Genomic DNA, 20029 nt, shown 5'->3' with positions numbered 1-20029 from the left:
GTCTTTTTCTTACTTCTTTTAGGCACCAATGGCAAGAAACACTTTTCTGGACATGTTTCCTAAAATTTTCTGCCGACCACCCAAAGAGGTCCTTATGCTAGAGATGAGAAAGCAGGAGAATCCTACTATTGTGAGCAGTGAGGACCCACTGATGGATGATAAAGAGTTCAGGAGCGAGGCCTTTCAGCGGCCATACCAGTACCTGACACGGTTCCACAACAAAATCGATCTAGATGTTTTCACATATCAGGGTGTTGAGGGGTCACATGTAGAATGTCTTCAAATGCTTCTCATGTACTGTGGGGTAATGGACCCCTCCTGGGCTGAACTTAGAAATTTCACTTGGTTTCTTAACCTTCAACTAAGAGACTGTGAGACATCAGTCTTTTGTGATGCCACTTTCACTGGAGACACACTAACCGGATTCAAAACCTTTGTGGTGGATTTCATGATTCTGATGGCAAAGGACTTTGCCACTCCATCACTCAGCATCTCTGACCAGAGTCCTGGCAGGTCACAAGTTAATCTGGTTGGTGTCCGAGATGAAGACCTGGCTCCTTTTCTCATCAGAAAAAGATGGGAAACAGAGCCACATCCTTACATCTTCTTCAATGATGACCACGTCTCCATGACCTTTATTGGCTTTCATCTTCAACCCAATGATCAGAACTTTGTTGATGCCATTGAACCCACCTCTGGAAGGGTGATCAGAAGGAATGTCATGACCAGAGCATTGTATGAAGGCTTACAGCTCCAACGAGTTCCTTTCAACATAGACTTTGATACCCTTCCAAGATGGGAGAAAATAGAGCGAATCTGCAATGTTCTTGGTATCCAGTGGCCTCTTGACCCTGATGAAACATATGAACTTACCACAGACAACATTTTGAAGATGTTAGCAATCCACATGCGGTTCAGATGTGGCATACCTGTCATCATAATGGGAGAAACGGGCTGTGGAAAAACTCGGCTAATAAAATTCCTTTGTGAATTGCGAAGGAGTGGAGTTGCAGCTGAGAACATGAAACTGGTCAAGGTGCATGGAGGGACAACTTCAGAGATGATCTATGGTAAAGTCAGAGAAGCAGAAGACATTGCTTCGATCAACAAGCAAGACTATGGATTTGACTCTGTCCTCTTCTTTGATGAGGCCAATACTACAGAGGCCATCAGCAGTATCAAGGAGGTCCTTTGTGACAAGACTGTGAAGGGAGAATCCTTAACACCAAACTCAGGATTGCAGATTATTGCTGCATGTAATCCCTACAGAAAGCACACAGATGACATGATTCAAAGATTGGAATCTGCTGGCCTTGGGTACCGAGTTCGAGCTGAAGAGACTGATGAAAAACTGGGGTCTATACCTTTGCGCCAGCTGGTGTATAGAGTTCAAGCATTGCCACCAAGCATGATTCCTCTGGTATGGGACTTTGGACAGTTAAATGATCACACAGAAAAAATATACATCCAGCAGATTGTGCAAAGAGTCACTACAAGCAAATCAATCGATCAAACCTACATCAAATGCATCACAGATGTTCTTTCAGCCTCACAGAAGTACATGAGAACCAGGAAGGATGAATGCAGCTTTGTCAGCTTAAGAGATGTAGAACGCTGCATGCAAGCTTTTGTTTGGTTCCATGACCACCATGAGATGTTCTTTTCAGAGCTTCAAAAATTTCAGTGTACTCAAAATGATGAAGAAAATGAACCTGAGGTTCAAGATCCTGTTCTCTGGTCCCTTGTCATGGCCATAGGAGTGTGTTACCATGCCTGTCTTGAAAATAAGGACAAATACAGACAAAAAATCAGTACCAAATTACCGTCATCATACACCTCAATGAGAGTGATGCATGAAATTTCACTCATGCAAGATTTACTCTTGAGTGGTGTGCCAATGGGAGATACAATTGCAAGAAACAGTGCCCTCAAAGAAAATGTCTTCATGATGGTTCTGTGCATTGAATTAAGAATCCCCCTATTCTTAGTTGGAAAACCTGGAAGCTCAAAGTCCCTTTCCAAAACTTTAGTTGCAGATGCCATGCAAGGACAAGCTGCTCATTCTGAACTCTACAAGATGCTCAAACAGATCCATTTGGTGTCCTTCCAGTGTAGTCCTCATTCAACTCCTGAAGGTATCATCAACACGTTCAAGCAATGTGGGCGTTTTCAGGAAGGAAAAAATCTCAATGAATACATTTCAGTTGTGGTTCTTGATGAAATTGGGCTGGCAGAGGACTCTCCAAAGATGCCGCTAAAAACACTTCACCCGTTGCTGGAAGAGGGATGCATTGATGATGAACCACTACCGCACAAAAAAGTTGGATTCATTGGTATTTCCAACTGGGCGTTGGACCCCGCAAAGATGAACAGAGGCATTTTTGTCTCACGTGGTGACCCTGATGAGAAAGAACTCATTGAGAGTGCTAAAGGCATATGCTCATCTGATGTAATGGTTTTGGAGAGAGTCAGGGATTTCTTTCAACCATTTGCAAGATCCTATTTGAACATTTGCCGGAAACAAGGGAAAGGTTTTTTTGGCCTACGTGACTACTACAGCTTGGTAAAGATGATCTTTGCTGTGGCCAAGACCTCTCAACGAAAACCTGCAGCAGAGGAGATTGTCAAGGTTGTTTTGAGAAATTTCAGTGGCAGGGATGATGTTGATGTAGTTTCTGTCTTTACCCAAAGACTTAAAATTTCTCCAAATTTGGAGAACATCAACACCATTGAGTTTGTGAAAGAAAACATTCAAGCAGTTGGACAAGATGAAGAGTGTCGGTACCTTCTTGTGCTAACAAAAAACTATGCAGCCCTACAGATCCTACAGCAAACATTCTTTTCTGAAAGTGGTCAACCAGAAATTATCTTTGGATCCAGCTTTCCAAAAGACCAAGAGTACACTCAAATCTGTCGCAACATCAACAGAGTGAAGATCTGCATGGAGACGGGCCAAACAGTTGTGCTGCTAAACTTGCAGAATCTCTATGAAAGTCTCTATGATGCTCTCAATCAGTACTACGTATACTTGGGAGGACAGAAATATGTCGATCTTGGATTGGGAACCCATCGTGTAAAATGCAGAGTGCACAAAGACTTCCGGCTAATTGTCATTGAGGAAAGAGAAGTGGTCTACAAACAATTCCCAATACCTCTAATCAACAGGCTGGAGAAACACTACCTTGATATCCACACTGTCCTTAAAGCTGAGCAGAAAAAGATGGTTGAAGAACTAGAGAGATGGGCAAAGCTATTTGTATCTCTTACTGGTCAGCATGCTGGAGCAGCTGATATGTACAAGTACACACTCCCTGATGTTTTCATTGGCTACCACTCAGATACCTGCGCTTCTGTGATTCTTCAAGTGATAGAGGAGCCGAAGGACAATTCGGAAACGTCAGATTCTCAGAGAGGACTGCTTGATCAGGCCAAGCTCATACTTCTCAAATGTGCTACACCAGACTCTGTGGTGCGATTGGACTGCACAGGCCTGCCAAAAGTGGAAAGTCAACATATGGCTAAGGTGTACTTTGAGGAACAAAGTAATAGCTGTTTAGCTGACTACATCCATGCTCACACAAGACAGGAAACCAAGATCAACACATTCTTCACAGAGGTAATGCTTACTGGCTTTTTATTTTCACATTAATCATTTACTTTTTTCAGATTACAGGATCTAATGTCAATGTCAAACTTTAGGTGACCACATTCTCCAGACTTTTGACTGCATTTGACATGGAACCTCTGGAGAAAATGTTTTATAGCGTTGAGCTTCTCTCACTTCAACAGTTTGACACAGAGCACTCCTTCCTAAAGAAAATAAGGTTTGTTTCTAAATGTACTGATACAGTTATTATAGAACATAATTACAAGAACTTAAAATGAATGCTACTTTTCCAAATACCAACATTGTTAAGACATTTTAAGACACTTTTACAAGACATGAAACATCAATGATCTAAAATTAATCTTTCATATTCATTGGCAGTTGGTTGAGTGAAGCACCTATTTAAGAGTTTGATTTTTAGTTTAAGCTGAAGTTTACAAAGTTAAGGTTTAAAAAATTAACCCCTAGAACTTCAAAATTGTGAGTCGAAACGTCATCCAATATGTCCCCCTCGCAGTAGTTGTTGAAAAGAAATTGCATAAACTTTTTATTTGTATGTATTAAATCAGTCACAGAAAGCATGTGACTATGAAGAAATCGATTATTATTAGTTTGTATTGCCAACAGCAGTTTGCATGGTCACTTTGAAGAATTTGAATTAATGAGTTACAACATTTAATTTCCCATTGGGATCAATAAAGTATTTTTGAATTTTAACATATTAATCAAATCAATTGGATCTTGCTTAAATTAAACATTTCATAAATGGCCACCAGCACTTTCTGCAGGTTCATAATTACTTTTATTTACCTTGAACAATTAATACCACACGTTTTTGAGTAGCATATGTAAAGTAGCCCAAATGACTGTTATGTGTATATGTAGAAGCAAAGTTTTGTTCTTCATTTGAGTAAAATATATCTGTGTTCATTTAATGATGTTAAAGATATTAGCTATTATTGCCAAAAATGTTGCACTATTTCTTTACACAATAATTCATTAAAATGTAATGTTAAAGAAATGTAATGTTAAAGAAAATTGTACTCGTATTTATAAGGAATATTCTTAAATTGAAAGATGAAATTCTTTTTTTTTTTTTAATTGAAGGAACTTCCTCACAGCTGAAAATGGAGGAAGTGTGACTGGACCCTGTAACCGAATCCTCATTATTCAGTGTGATTTTGATGAACCCTGTAAGAGCAGCAACCTGATTGCATCTGCAAAGTAAGTCCCACTATTCATTTTCTATGAGGATTTCACCACTGTATCCCGTTACCATATTGAGTGTTGTGGTCCATTTTCAGGTATTCATCACTAAATGAGATCAACAAAGTTACACAGGAGAGCAAAGGATGTAGGGTGTTTGTCTACTTTATCACAAGGTTGCCAAGGATGGAAGGAGGGACTTCTTACATTGGTTTTCACGGAGGTAAACATGATACCATTTGGAAATATTTAGTTTTTTTATCTGAATAGGAAATAATCCAAGACACTGTGCTTTTTATAGGACCCTGGAGATCAGTTCATATAGATGACCTCAGAAGGTCAAAGGACATTGTTTCAGATATCAAGACCTTGCAAAACATGAAAATCAGTCAAATGTTTGAAACAAAATCAAGCCGGCCTGAAGGTAAAAGAAAAATGCTAAATATAAATATACACTATATTACATATGTATTGCATGTATATTTATTGCACTGTATAAATATGTATATATATTTGTGTGTGTTTACGTGATTACAGCTATGGAGACTGACGACATGTACACAGAGAGTGTGCAAGAAGAGTTGGAAGAAAGCGTAAGTATAGACAATATATTTCACATTTTTAGTTAGGTAAAACTAATGTCTTATCCAATGAACAAGAATATTATTTAAATGTTTTTTGTTCAGTAAATTAATTCACTAAGTGAAACAGATTAATTATACAATGACTGATGTTTTCAAGTGTTTTGTTATGTTGTGATGACTTTCAGGTTAGGCTGCAGCTAATAAAAAACATGACACTTAAGAATATTACATTAGGCCATTATATAAAGATTCTTAATGTAGAAATAGGTTGCTAAATGTTCAGTACCTGCTCAAAGGTTTAATCTGCAAACAAGCTTATTGAATATGGCTGTAATACATTTTTGTTTACACTATGTTTACTGTAAGTGCATATTTTTATTTTAATTTGTCTTTTTTCTTCATGAAGGACTTGGATAATGTTGTAGATACCACATCATTACTCCGGAGCTGTGTGCAGACTGCTGTTGGCATGCTGAGGGACCAAGTGACAAGTGGCTTCCGCAGCACTCGACGGGTTGAGATCCTTTTAACTCTCCTGAGTGACACTGATGAACTAAGGGGTACGACAGAAAACATGTTTTCCTTTCATTTTCACAGTTTAGATAATTTTGCAAAAATGTTACTTCATACATTTGCTATGATATGTAATGAAATGCCAGTGAAAATGTCAGTATAACCATAGTTTTCTCTGGCTTTTTGGGTGACAGAGCAACGCAGCTTTGCTCATTGTCCATCTTGTTTCCATCAGTTCATGGATGGGGAGCAGGAAATGGTCTAAATACAGTACACACTGAGTACACCTGCACAAATACATACCTACTCACCTTGTTCTTAGAAATAACATCCACAGAACAAACTGGGGGTAATAACTCCCCATTGACTGACCGTTCTTAAAAGCAACAAAACATATTTTCAGAGTACAACTGACAAATGGATTACATCTGCCACTTGGGCACCTTGGAGCTCTTGGAGGAGAAAGGCTGTCCTATTTTATGCGTTGAACCAGTCAGTTTTAAGGATGTCTGTTGGTTCTGTGAAAAATTATGAAAACCAAGACATTCTAATCAAACAATGAAATACCCCTGGATGCCCAGGACTGAACTGCTGCTAGCACTTAGCATTGGTCAACAATTCATAACAGAATGAGAGCATCGCGCAACACAAATATATAATCACCCTGACAAAACACTTGGTACTAAACAGTAAAACTTAATTTAATGTAGCTTTGAGGCAAATAATTTGCCTTGAGGAATTTTAATAATCGAGGTAATTGAATCGTGACCTAATGTAAATGACATTATTCTGACAGTAACAATCAGTTTGCAGCTGTAGGTAGGAATAAAAGTTTTTTGGTTTCCTAAATTATTGCAGTGACATCACTTGCATTTTTATTTTATAATTATCATGTATATGTTCCCTACAGATTCAGTACTTGTCATTTTGTGTGTCTGCAGATGAATTTCTTCAAACCGTGAAGAAGCGTCTTCACTCACTGCTACTGATTCATGATGGGAACACGTTCATGAAGAGCAACTGGGTCCTAAAAGAGGCTTCAAACATTGATGCCCTGCAGGAAGGAGGCACTTTCAGGTAACTACTAATAGGATGCAAAGCAGTGTCTTTGAAAGCTTTTCTTGACTTCTTTTGCCATTATTTCAGACACACCTTATGGAAACGTGTTCAAGCTGTGGTGGTCCCCATTTTGGCACATCTAGTGTCAGTGATTGACCGGGACCAAAACATGAATCTCTTGCTTGACAAAAACTGCTCTGAGGCAGTGAAGAGATTGTGGTTGGATATCTTTGGCGATGAAAAGCTGGTGGAAATCTCACACCTAGCAATGGACCCCAGGTCAGTGGAAGTCGCATGTTTTTTTTTAATTATTATTATATAATCTACTTGAACATTCTGTTTACCTTTGCATATTTATATCTTTCTCAGCTCTGAGACAAGAACAATCCTTGTGCAGAACTACATTCCTCAAGATAGAAACATAGGCTGCATCATGCCCTTCAGCTGGAGAATTAAGGACTATTTGGAGGAACTTTGCGTTCATGTCCTTCAGAATGAAGGTATAAGCATTTTAATAGATCTTGAAGTTGATCTGTCACAGATGCAGATATACAGACTTTGCCATTTTTGTATCAATTTTGATTTTACAGGACACAATCAATTGAAACTGATTGAGATCTTTTGGAATACGCCACTTGGGCGCTACATTGAGAAAGCTGATTCAGAGACTCAGATGGAGTTTTACCATCGCTACCTTCAAGACTTTATCTCCATGTCGATGAATGTCACTTCTTCAGAAGACCTGAAGGTTGTCTTGATTTTACTTAATGCCATAAAATGTCACATTGTCAAAGAAGTTGGACATGTTGTATTAAACCACATGATCTGCTGTTTTAGCTCCTCTGTGGTGCCTTGAATAGCTGCGTCAGTGAACTACGACTGCAGCTGAACGACACAGAGAAAATGACAGCTCTTCCATGGGTTCATGCTGCTTATCACAAGTTCAAAAACCGGCTTCAGAACCTCTCCAGAATGATGTGCACGGAACCCCAGGTGACCAAAGACCTTCTGGGAAACCCACATGCAGGAGACAGCGTTGAACTTGTAAGCCTCAACTTACCCCTCTTAATTTTTAAAGTATATTTTTTGAGTAAGTCTTCAGGCTTTTGACTTTCAAATCTTGAAACACATGTTCCTTGTCTCCAAGGTCCTCGACGTTTATGCTGCTTTTGCTTGTTTGGAGCACCTGGAGCCCAGAGTGCTGGCCACCGATGTTCAAAGACAAGCTTGGCTCAGGCAGGTGAAGAAACTTCAAGTTCCCATTGAACTGATCTGTTCAGAAGACAGTGTGAGACATTATGGAGAGAGGAGCAAGATGATAGTCCTCAGAGTCCAGTAAGTCAAGAGAAAACCATATTCAGAGAACAAAGTTCATTACTTAATAACACAGACTGAGGAATTAAATTGTTGTTGGTCTTTGCATGTAGATCTGGATGGAATCGCATATTTTCTCTCTCTTTGTTCGTGGAGCACATGCTGATGGAGATTGAACAGCTGGACACGAAGCTCACACCTTTAGTGTTGGAGCATATGCGAGGGCTTGGCAAGGTTTCTACGTGTTTTTTAATTTTCGTTTTTCGAGATGAGCCTGTTGGCATGAAACTGACTTTGTGCTTACTTGTCATTTTCCCAGTAAAACTTAAATGTCTTAATTTTTCTTTCCCATCAAGATTCTTGAAAAAAATTCTGACGTTAAAACTCAGCAGATTTTCGAGGCAGTAATTGGTTTGCTAAAAAACTGCAAAGATGGAGCCGTGGAACGCATTTTCAGGTGAAAAATCGACGTTGCAATATATATTTGCCATAACTAGTCAGAGTTATGTGTAGTGCATTTAATGTTATCCAGGTACAAATTTACCCTAAAATGGATGACACTTATCTCCTTTGAATTACACTTGAGGCTGCATATTATTAGGAAAATATAACATTGTGATTCTGTTGTTGAACATTGCTATGATGAGGTTAATTGCAAATAATCTTCTTTGCTCTCTGTTCACTTTCCTAATTCACTATATCAGATGTGGTAATGAAATATATTTGAAACTCAATCAAAGCCTATCCAAACTGGAGTGTAAATATTACTCTTGGCACAAGCCAAATAGTTGATCTGTTTCTACCTTTGTCTGTAATAATGTGTGAGAGTAGTGAAATATTCTTAAATTAATTTATTGCTTAGTATCTTAATTTATTCTGTGTGGTTGCTTTTACAATAGGCTTTTTGTTAATGCAAAAAAAAAAACTGACCAACTGCATTTAAAACATACTTTTTTGTCTTGTTCTAAAAGGGTATTAAATGTTAAGACATAGAGTGTGTTATTTACTTAATCCATAACGCAATGTTTCCTACTGAAAATTGGTGTTTCTTGAATGAAACATAGCTCTTGTAGTAATGTTTGTATTTCCTGTTTCCAGGTTCGGTCATATGGTGTGTCCAGTTTGCATGGGAGACCCTCAAGACCCACTCTGCCTACAATGTAATCACATCTACTGTGTAGCTTGCATCAAACAGTGGCTGGTCCCCGGTCAGATGTACTGCCCACTTTGCATGCAGCCAGTTGAGGAAAACTTCCCATTGGTTCCTTCAGATGAGATGAGGTGAGTAATTTTTATTTTTTATTTTTTTTTAATGCATATTTGTTTCCTGGAATTGTCTGACGCGAGCTGTAATGTCACCGTTTGTCTTGCTTTGTTTAGGGTTCGTGTTGGTCAGCATGCTCAGTTCAGGAAGCGCTGCAACGCTTTCTTCATAGACCTGGTGTCTACTGTGTGCTTCAAGGACAACTCTCCACCATCATCAGCCGTCATCTTTCATTTATTGAATTTTCTCATGGTGGAGGCCAGCCCGGTTCCCTTACTCAGAGGTACTGTGATACAGCCTTATCACCCTGATCGATATTTTTTGTCAGATGTGTGTGTAAAATCCAATAAACATCTTTTTTTTTTTTTTTTTTTTTTTTTTTCAGCCAATCGACAAATGCTGACAAAGGTGCTTTCTCCATTTGATGACTCAGCTGATAAAAATCCTGTTGTTCGCTCGGTGGTGCTCAAACTTCTGATGAAGTACAGGTGAGGTGCTATGGTTGCATGTTATTCTAGCTGCATTGTGTTTGTATGCTTCTTATATTCAGAGTCCCGCAGAAAAAAATAAAAAAAATCAAAAGCATAATATCTTTCGGTACATCTAGAACGTTCCAGTTTTCATTCTAATACTTTTATTAAGTGGGGGGGAAGGTAATGCAATATTATGTTTTTGTTTTTTTTCCCTGATGTGTTATTTATTAGCGCATCTGCTTTAAATGCTTTCAATTATTTATTTATTTATTTATTTTTTTTAATATTTCAAAATTCAATGCAAATCCTAATGGGCCAACAAACTCATCTGACTTAAACCCCATTAAGAATCTTTTTGATATTATTAATAGAAACAGGGAAGTTTGAATGTAGATGGTGTCTAAAGGTTGTTGAGGAGAACTTCTGACCCCAAGATGCATTTCTCTAAAAGTCAACTCTGGAGATCGAATTTTAAATCTTTTCCACTGCCCCCAAATGATGCATGGTGGCAAGTGAAATTCTTGTTTAGTCATGTTTCATCACACTTCCAGTTCTATTAACCTTTTTTGTTGTTGTTGTTGTTGCTCTTATTGTGGACATGGGCAAGTTTTAGCTAACCAAAATTTAGTTGAGTACACACTGACTTTATTTGAACGGCACTTTCTCTTTTCTTCCCATTTTGAAGAATGGCTAAAAAAGGTCTCCGTGTCATTTCATTCATGCCCCAAAGAAGCGGAAAATCAATCTAGGACTATTAGCTAGAACATCTAAAAACTAATCAAGTTCAAAAAGGAAAGTATGAATTTAATGGAGTCTTCACTTAGTTTTTTTATTATTATTTTTTCTTTAGTGATTGAAAAAATTATGTCAGCAAACAATTATTTTTTTCCATTTTTTTAGTTTCCTTCTTTGTCCAATGGTTTTAGCTGTTTTTGCACATCTGTACTGAGAAGCAGATACAGGTGGAGGCTGCTCTATGTGGCGACATCTCTCAACATAGATACATTTTTTTTCAGCTTTGATGAAGTGAAAGAATATCTGCAGCAGCATCTGGTGGCTGTTGAACAGAGCAACATGTTGGATGAGACGGACAAAACTGAACTCTACTGCATGTACATCAACTGTCTGGAGGTGAGTTTGGCTGTGAAAGCTCCACCCAGATTGTAGAATATCATTACAATACTTTGCAATTTTTTTTTTTTTTAACCATTTCATTCCCTCTGTTTTCTCTAAAGGATTCCATGTTTGAAAGGCTCCAGTTCAGGTCTGCTGCAGATCAGAAGGCGTATTTTCAGAATGAAAGTGCCTTTCTGACTGAGTGTCTGCAAACACACGGTCAGCATCCTGAAAAACCGTCTGTGGAGTATCTGCAGCAGTTGGCCAGAGTGCGAATGGACCTGGACAGGACTGCCAGTCTGATTGTGGAAAATATGAGAGAAACAGGTCTGTAATGCTGGTGTTATGGTGCAGAAGAATGCCTCTTCTCTTTTACTTTAGGAGTGTTTCAAATGTTCTCTTCCTTTTTCCAGGCTCACCTGAAGGAGATCATAATGGATCCGCAGCCTTTCTTGACAGCGTGGTGAACCTGTGCAGGCGGAGCGGGAACGACTGGTATCGTGTCTATTTGATCCGCAAGATTTGCAGCCAATATGGAGTGGAGTTTGTCCAGAAACGTCTTAGGCGGGGACAGATGAGTTGGCTCTTCCCTGAAGAAGTTCAGCTCCAGGTTCAGTGTGATTTTTGTTTTTTATGATAGTTGCTCAATTATGTACATTGACGCCTGTTAACTGTTGTGGTTTATTTTTCCCTACACCCAGGACGAGGAGACCCCCCCAGTAGATCACTATCTTGTCTGCGGAAACGATTACAAGACAATCAGAGAAGCTGTCGCAAAGACGGTTATGGAAGGCAAAGTAGAAGGACTGGATGAGGCCTGTGAGGTAATGTTATTACTTACTGTTAATTTGTATTTAGTCCAGGACTTTGCTTCTGTATGTATGTTTTAATGAATATCTTTATGTTATTTTAATGTATTACAGGGCTGCAGATGTGCGCCACAACTGAAAGCAGTTTACCTTCTGTTAGCGCTGTACAGAGAAATCACCACTCTCTATGGACACGCTAATGAGGGCTTCCACCCCAAGCCGCAGGTACATTCTTAAATCTAAACCCCTAAATTAGCCAAAGAGCAGCATTCGCTGAAAAAAAAAAAAAAATATATATATATATATCATCCATACAAACTGCCGGCATTCACATCCGTTCACGTGAATACAGGCACATAAAGTATATGTGATAGACAAACACAAAGTGGTGTAAAAATATCAAGTGAAGGGAAAACTATGCAATACTTCACTTTTTTATTATTGTTGTTTTTTTACAAATAAAAATTTGAAACGTCTTAAGCTCCTACAAGTCAACACTTTACAGAATCATGCTGTTAAAGCTCCAAGTCTTTTGTGGCATCTGTTTAGGGTTATGGCCATTCTTCTTTCACAATAGCTCAAGATCAGTCTCATTTAATGGAGAATGTATGCATTGTTCAGTAATGATGGTTTCCAATAAACCAAACAGAGGTCTTATTTTATACTCAAATATAGTACAATTAGTTGCACTGTATGTTATTTCTGGATGATATTTCTGAGAATCGGCATAGAGGCCACTGAAACTGAACACCTAGGTCACTTTTTTAGATTTTAAAACATGTACCGTCTGTTTTTGAGTTAACAATTACCCACTAGTTTGTTTTGTGTCACATAAAACTCCAATGAAATTAATTCAAGTTCAGATGTTTTTAATTGTGGCTCTTCATATTATCATCTCGGTCAGATCTCAATTATAAAATTCTTAAACAGAATAATGTGAAGATTTCATTTACTTTTTTTTCTTGTGTGTGTGTATTTAGAACTGATGTTGCATATTTTCTGTATAATTGTACCAACAGCAACTTGAAGCGCTTTCAGCTTACATCCAGGCATCCAAAGTCCTTGCCAGCCCAGAGGTGAAGGCCTTCGCTCAAGCTCTGGTGACCAACAGAATGGGGCCTCTTTCTGCCCGCCCCGGTACCTCCGGGGCCCAAAGTGTGGCAGTGGAATTAACTGTTCACTTAGCTGCTGTACTGCTCTGTGGAAACCAGGGGATCATAGCTCCCCTTCAGCAGCTGGCACTGACACCTGTCAACATGCAGGTTTGTGTTACAGCTTTTTTTCAGTCACAGCAAATATAACTTTGAAATTGATGTGCAACTTTTTAAAATTTGTTTTACAGGCAGCGTTTTTGCCCTCTATGCCGGAAGATATCGTAGCAGCGGCTCAACAAGCTCTGGGCCCACTGCAGTGGTACCGTAAGTAAAGAACAACGATTTTATAGACTCACTCGAGAAATTTCAGACCAAACTCCCATACCATTAAAAGTTGAACCGTTTCGTCTGGTCGCACAGGTTGTCCAAATGGTCATCCCTGCACCATTGGGGAGGTATGCTACATTCAATCAAATTAGTAAAAATATTGTAAAAACTCTCATTTTTCTAGATCTTTATCTTTTATATTGTGAAATGTTTTTTTTGCAACTTGTGCTTTTCTAGTGTGGCCAGCCAATGCAAACCAGTCGTTGCGTAGACTGTGGTGCTGTAATTGGAGGAAACAACCATGCGCCTGTGCAGGGTTTTCAGGTTCTTGCAATGCAGTAAGTGCTTTCCAAAATCCAGGGGAAAATGTGCGAAGAAAAAGTTGATCACATTTGCTCAAGGATTTTCTTTTGTTTTTTTAACGTCCTCTGTCAGAGGTGACCGCACCCAGACAGGCCACATCCTCGGTGATCCAAGTCGCCGGGACAATCCAGATATGCTGGACACAAAGAACATGTCTCCTGTTCCCTTTAACGTTGTCCGAATGCTCACTCACATGGCAATGCTGCTCGGGGCCTGTAATCACACACAGGTAACAAACCCATTTTATTTTGCGCTTTTTGGGAACATGACATACTTTACAGAGTTTAAGAGCAAAAAAAAAGGAGGGAAAAGAGCAGCAGAAAATATTAAATTATGCAAATAAAATAATAATTTTGAGGTAACTAAAACAAAATCTGATAAAAATAGGGGCAATGATGTTGCAATAATGAACGAGGAAATGTTTATTGACCTCATCATTATAATTTTAAACATTAAAAATATGCATTTAACAAATACATAAACATGAAATTATATTCCTTTTATGATGTGTAATGAAATAGAGGTAACTCATAGAACCGAATTAAATTGACAGCGTAAAATAACCTAAACAAAATTAAAATATGAATAAAAATAAAACAAAAGGACTGAAGTTGAATTAAATACTAGGCTAGAACTATTTAGCTGTGTGATCGCAGTATTCCTGTCAGATTTTCTTTTTTCTTTTCTCATCATTAATAGTTTCCTTTTTGTGTTTTTAGTTAATCTCTGCAATCATTAAGCCTCAAGTTCCAGACCCTGCTGTATTCCTTCTTAATCACCTGAGAAAAGATGTGGAACATCTGATCAAATCACTGGGAAAGGGGACAGATGACACAATCACGACAGTTCACCTGGTAATCAGCAGCTTGCTGGGACCCCACCAGCAACAGAAATGTAAGTTACGATCTTGGTGACCCTTTACACCAAATAATATTCTATATTCTATAATATGGGAACTTTAAATAAAGTTATTTGGCATTGAATCTTTTTTTTTTTTCTTTGCCTCTTACCTATTAAACTCCATGGCTGTGCATCTCAGGTTTTTTTTTTTTCTTCCCCATACCTTTGTTTGAGAAACAGCGATCTCTAGTGGCCAAGAAGAAAAAAAAACACATTTAGGAAAATAAAGAATTTATGATGAGGCCTGTATCATTGTAATTTTTTTCAGCTTTGACTTACTGATGAATCTAGTTTAAATTATTTGGGCTTGTTTTCCAGGGCCAGTTCCTTATGACAATCGGCTTTCGAATAAAGAGGCCAGAAATGGATGGGAGTTGGAAATGAGCAATGCTGTCATCGCACCTCAGCTAAAGGTAGGACATATATATCGTATTGGAATCAGGAGATGGTTCTGTCATCCATGTTCATGAGGGAACTAAGTAAAACATATCGCCATCCGTCACCTTCTCTTCTCCAGCACTTGGACAGACACCTAAAAGAAGTGAACGCCTTCATCCGGGCAGACTCTCGGATCTCTGCCAACCCGATCATGAAGCTGGTGTATGGTGACCCTCGTCTCTTTTTGGCGTCTCTGCCGGCGAACTCTCTGCTCCACTGTTCCGCCGTGTGGAGCTGCAGGGAGAAAGTGTGTGTGCTGAGCCTCACTCACATCCTGGAGCAGAACGATGGCAAAGACACTGTGCCTGTGCTTTGGAGATTTCTCCACAAGGTGAGAAAACAGCAGCAAAAAGTTGCGAGCTTCAAGAGCAGCTTCTCTGCTAGGAGGTTACTTTGAACACCTTAAAGACTTTTTGGTTCACATGGTAAAAAATCTGTCGGAAAAAAAGAAAATTGTTGTAGCGGCAGTTTTGCTGTACTAAAATTTATGTTAGTACAATTTTCTAAAACCGTCTGCCTTAGATTTTACACATTTTTAACAAGTGTCTTTGAATTTTATAACAATTTGTTTTCGTAGGAAGCAGAGCTCCGACTGGTGAAGTACCTCCCTGACATCCTCACACTGCAGAAGAATCTGGTGAAGAAGTTTCAGAACATCACTGAGCTGACCTACGAGACAATCAATGAGTTTCTTCACAGTCAGAAAGCCGGTACTTGGACCGTCCAGACACATCGATTTCAGCTTTTTCAGCCACGTCACTCGCATTATGCAGTGCATCACTGAACTACATGTTGGCTTTTCTTTTAAACCTCATGGTCAGATACTTGGCAGAATGCGTTTTGTATTCTTGTTTGCCAGGAAATGGGTACATTTATCCTAAAATAGGACAATGATATAGTATCCTTGAAAAGGGGGGAGTGGGGTGGGAGTGTAAATATGCTGTGGTCAGTCGGCATAGTTTAGAGCGGCTCCATGTGTCTTAAAACATGTCTGGCTTCTTTCTGGTTACAGTTTCACTTAAAGCCTGGTATGAGAAATACATCAAAATCTTCCTAACAACCTGGAACCAGCTTAGAGTGTCTCTGGCAACCAATGGTAAACAAAAACAACAACAGTAAACCTGCTCTAGTGACGGAGTGTTAGTCTAATTTGCGTGAAAATGTCCTTCAGGTGAGATTAAGATCCCAAATGAGTTCTGCCAGAAGGACCTGGACCTGAACAGTGAGTTGAAGGTGCTGTTGCCTCAGCGACAGGGCGCAGGCCTGTGCTCCACGGCTCTTATCAGCTACCTGATTGCTCTGCACAATGACCTCATCTACTGCGTGGACAAGCATACTGGAGAAGAGACCAGGTGAGGGCGCTCTTGCCACATTTTTCCTCATCTTCATGTTTGGACTTATTCTGCAAATAGATCCTGTGTGTTTTTTTAGATAATCACGGTGGCACGCAGCTAACACACTGCATTATTTCCATGTATGAATTTCACAGCTACAAAGTGAGCCCTGCAGATCTCACTGATCTGCATGTGATCCGTTACGAGCTGGAGCGGGACTTGATGCCCCTGATTCTGTCCAACACTCAGTACAGCATCGAGAAGGGCCAAGAGACCCTTCATGAATATGACTTGTTCAAGATCCAGCAGCAGATCATTTCGCGCTTTCTGCTGGGAAAACCTCGAATCACTCTCGACGTGAGCACATGCAAAAAGCAGCTACAGCAACTTTTTTTTTTTTAAGTTCGACAAAACTTTTTTTTTTTTTTTTTTTTAACCTTCATATGAACGTCTTCTTATTACAGGGTATTCCTACACTGGTCAACAGACACGATCGTGACTACCAGATAATCCTCAGAGATGTTAAGTCCAAAGTCACACAAGTAAGTTATTCATACTCCTTGCTTTTAACTGCATTTATACCCCTTATCCTGATTCGCCTTAATAAAATCCAGTCTAACCAAACCATCTACATTTCTGAGCAGGCATCAGAAATTTATTTTAGAACATTAATAAAACAAACGGCATTGTGATGACCAACAGCACAGCCATGGAGGTCAGGGATAAAGTTGTGAAAAGGTTTAAAGATAATAATTGATATTGATAATTATGTACTACTTAGTGTTGGTGGATCATGTAAAATCCCAATGAAATACTTTGAGTATTTTGGCTTTGTAACGCAATTTAGCTGTGAAAAAGTTCCAATGTTGTCAGTTCTTGTGCCAGGTTCTAATTGTTGTTCATGCAATATACATTACATACTTTATAAGTATTGCTGCACAAGCTCACATGAGTATCTGGGATGTTTTTGATTATGCCATCAGGAGCCCCTGCAGACCCTCACCCTCTTCTCCGTCGCTGGGGAGCTGCACTCCTACAGCGAGGTGTGCGAGGCCTTGTCCACGCTGGAAGTGGCGCTCGGCTTCCTGGCCATGACAGGGGGGGAGCCCCACATGCAGCTCTCCCGCTACCTAGAGGAGGTGCTGCAGATGGGAAACCAGGTGGCTCAGCATATCGTCAAGGTCAGCCTATCTGAGACGGCGGTCGCGCTATCTTCTACATGTTCACTCCCTCTTCCGCAGTCTAGACTGTTTGGTTACATTCTACGCCCACAAAGCACACAAACTTGCCTCTTGTTGCAACTTTTTTGTTAACCAGCCTGAAAGATATATTTCATTTTAGTGAACATAGTCTTGTGCATGAGGTGTTTATCAGGGAATGGTCTCCATTTTTCCTTGCAGGTTTTCAGCATGTGTTGCCTAAAGCATTGTGTTGCTCTGTGGCAGCTGTTGGCTTCACTTAAATCGGAAAACATGCTGCGGCTGAAGAGGGTAAGACTTCACTTTCCCCTCTCCTGCCAGTACCGGTGGTGGCAATCTCTAGCTTATGCTAGGAGAACATCTAAATGCTGTGTTGCTGATTCTCGTGTTTTTCAGGACCCATTTGTGGGAGTCCCAGAAAAGTACAAGAAGCCTCTGGGAGAGGAAGAGCACAGGCTGCTCACCGCCTTCTTCTCCAGGAACAGTGCCGACACTTTCCTGTTAGAAATGCACGAGTTCTTGGTCCTGGTCCTTAAAAAGTCCAATGATCCTGATGTCTACAGGCCTGATTGGGGGTAATATAAATTTTCTTTATGTACTAAATATATATATATTTTATATATATAATTTTTTTTATCCTTGCTGATGTAAACACTGTATGAATTTGGAAACTAAAAGTTTTTTACCAGATCACATGGGGAATGCAGAACTTCAAATTTTTATTTATTTTTATTTATTTTATTTTGCTTAATATTGCTGACTTATTTGGTCCACTTTTCCAAAAAGAAAAAGAAAAGTGTTTTGATGTATCACTAAGCCTGTTGCTGTTCATGCCTTGTGCTGTATTTCTACGATTGCTCTTCCCAATCCTTTTTTGAAATTGTTCTTTTTCTCTTTTCAAGCTTGAAAGAATCTTTGGTGTCTTACATGGAACAAAAAGACATGGACATACCTCCAGATGTGGAGGAGCACTTCCCAGAAGAAGTCTTCCTGTCCCACTATGTTGAGGCCTGGAAGTTCATCATCGCTTTTAAGCAGGAGCGTGGTCAGAGACAATGAAGACATCGGGAACAAAAGTGCTATTTTTGCTGCCTTTGTGCTTAAATTGAATTGCTGTTGTTAAATGACAACATGGTTATGTCATGTTTTTGCACATAAATCAAAAAAGATGTGCCTTTTTAGGAGAGCAGAGAGCCACCAAATAAGGGTGTCATTTACCCTTATGAAGATCTAAACTTTTGTATGCTTTTTGTTTTGTATTTCTCTCAATAAGGTTGGGAATAGATTTTTGCAGTTTAAATTTCCTTAATTGCACTTTTACTTCTTTGCTCACAATAAGAATAATTGAAGAAGAAAACAAAACTCAGGTACAAAATGTATGGAGATGTGAGCTGAACACATCTCAAACCCTTAAAAGTGATGAATAATGTATTTTGCCTGCTTATATTTAATTTACCACTATTCAGTTTTCTAATTCTATTTCATGTTTTATCCATTTTGAACTCTGCTGTGCAACATTCCATTTTTTTTCTTTTTCTTTTTTTTTCTTTTTCCAAATTTGCCGTTTCTCTGTTCTTTGATTCCTAATTGCATTGGTGTTATAATAATGTGACATAAAAGGCACCTTATGATCATAATATATTGTGGCCTGAAGTTTATTTTCTTGTTCTGATGGTGTCAGGTTCTATGTTCAATGTTGTGTGTGTGTGTCCTCATTTTCAGGGGGAAAAAAGAAAAATAAATAAATAAAAGCAGACATGAGTCCTGCTTTTAAAAACAAAGAGCAGTGTTCATTCTGTTACCTGAACCAAATAAATCCACGTGGATGCAGTGAATAAAATGGAGCTTCTTTTGCAAGAAGCTTAAGATGCTGATTAATGTGACCTTATGAATTCTGTCTTGGAGTAACCTACATGGATCCCATTTTGACATGAGGATAAAGTATCTCCCCGAGATCTAAGTAAAATTCTGTTTAATAGAAATATTTTTTTTCCTACCACACATTAGGAAAAACATCTCGATGCTGAAGTATGTATATATTTGCTGTATTTCCTTCCGTCACACCTCTTATGGACACTAAGCCTGTGCAGTCGCTTTCTGATTGACCTTCACATCAACAGTGGTAAAAGCAGTAGTGGCTTGTTTCTTGCATCTTGTGTTTATGCTCTCAGTATGAACTTGCTTAGATGACCGTACCTTTGACCTACTGGTTGTTGTTTTGAATGTCCTCCATCTCCAGATTAAGTTAAATGTTTTGCATGGTTTTCCTCTTGCTTCAATAGTCAGAACCACACAAAATTAAATGTGTGACATTTAAACAGAGCCAACCTCCTTCAAAATGTGCGATATTCCAATTACGTGTGCAAGATGGGATACGGCTGTGTGGAGCGAGCTGAAGGGGCATAAAAAGAAGAGCGAAGTAAAGCAGC

At 39.1% G+C, this 20029-nt stretch overlaps 1 protein-coding gene across 3 annotated transcripts in view; it reads left to right on the top strand.

Annotated features, from left to right (window-relative positions):
- Positions 1–19381, top strand: part of rnf213a (ring finger protein 213a) — a 34076-nt gene extending 14695 nt beyond the window's left edge. For all 3 annotated transcript variants that reach the window (XM_014990910.2, XM_014990911.2, XM_014990909.2), the window contains exons 28-67: positions 23–3616; positions 3700–3824; positions 4715–4831; positions 4912–5036; positions 5115–5237; positions 5351–5406; positions 5804–5957; positions 6852–6987; positions 7057–7248; positions 7339–7469; positions 7560–7717; positions 7807–8013; positions 8117–8304; positions 8397–8517; positions 8640–8740; positions 9382–9564; positions 9664–9830; positions 9933–10035; positions 11037–11151; positions 11256–11463; positions 11550–11746; positions 11838–11960; positions 12060–12170; positions 12965–13207; positions 13288–13363; positions 13460–13494; positions 13604–13704; positions 13802–13958; positions 14449–14623; positions 14948–15042; positions 15147–15398; positions 15645–15777; positions 16080–16163; positions 16239–16419; positions 16557–16758; positions 16866–16943; positions 17385–17582; positions 17802–17891; positions 17997–18175; positions 18503–19381. In XM_014990910.2, coding sequence (XP_014846396.2) covers positions 23–3616; positions 3700–3824; positions 4715–4831; positions 4912–5036; positions 5115–5237; positions 5351–5406; positions 5804–5957; positions 6852–6987; positions 7057–7248; positions 7339–7469; positions 7560–7717; positions 7807–8013; positions 8117–8304; positions 8397–8517; positions 8640–8740; positions 9382–9564; positions 9664–9830; positions 9933–10035; positions 11037–11151; positions 11256–11463; positions 11550–11746; positions 11838–11960; positions 12060–12170; positions 12965–13207; positions 13288–13363; positions 13460–13494; positions 13604–13704; positions 13802–13958; positions 14449–14623; positions 14948–15042; positions 15147–15398; positions 15645–15777; positions 16080–16163; positions 16239–16419; positions 16557–16758; positions 16866–16943; positions 17385–17582; positions 17802–17891; positions 17997–18175; positions 18503–18659 — 9171 coding nt within the window. In that variant the 3' untranslated portion in view covers positions 18660–19381. The remainder of the gene's footprint in view (positions 1–22; positions 3617–3699; positions 3825–4714; positions 4832–4911; positions 5037–5114; positions 5238–5350; positions 5407–5803; positions 5958–6851; positions 6988–7056; positions 7249–7338; positions 7470–7559; positions 7718–7806; positions 8014–8116; positions 8305–8396; positions 8518–8639; positions 8741–9381; positions 9565–9663; positions 9831–9932; positions 10036–11036; positions 11152–11255; positions 11464–11549; positions 11747–11837; positions 11961–12059; positions 12171–12964; positions 13208–13287; positions 13364–13459; positions 13495–13603; positions 13705–13801; positions 13959–14448; positions 14624–14947; positions 15043–15146; positions 15399–15644; positions 15778–16079; positions 16164–16238; positions 16420–16556; positions 16759–16865; positions 16944–17384; positions 17583–17801; positions 17892–17996; positions 18176–18502) is intronic.
- The last annotated feature ends 648 nt before the right edge of the window (positions 19382–20029 follow it).

This window comes from Poecilia mexicana, unplaced genomic scaffold, assembly GCF_051168715.1.
Source record: "Poecilia mexicana isolate PSO_F unplaced genomic scaffold, ASM5116871v1 scaffold_8, whole genome shotgun sequence".
In the NCBI taxonomy this organism is placed as follows: Eukaryota; Metazoa; Chordata; class Actinopteri; order Cyprinodontiformes; family Poeciliidae; genus Poecilia; species Poecilia mexicana.
This window is presented reverse-complemented; position numbering and strand designations above follow the sequence as displayed.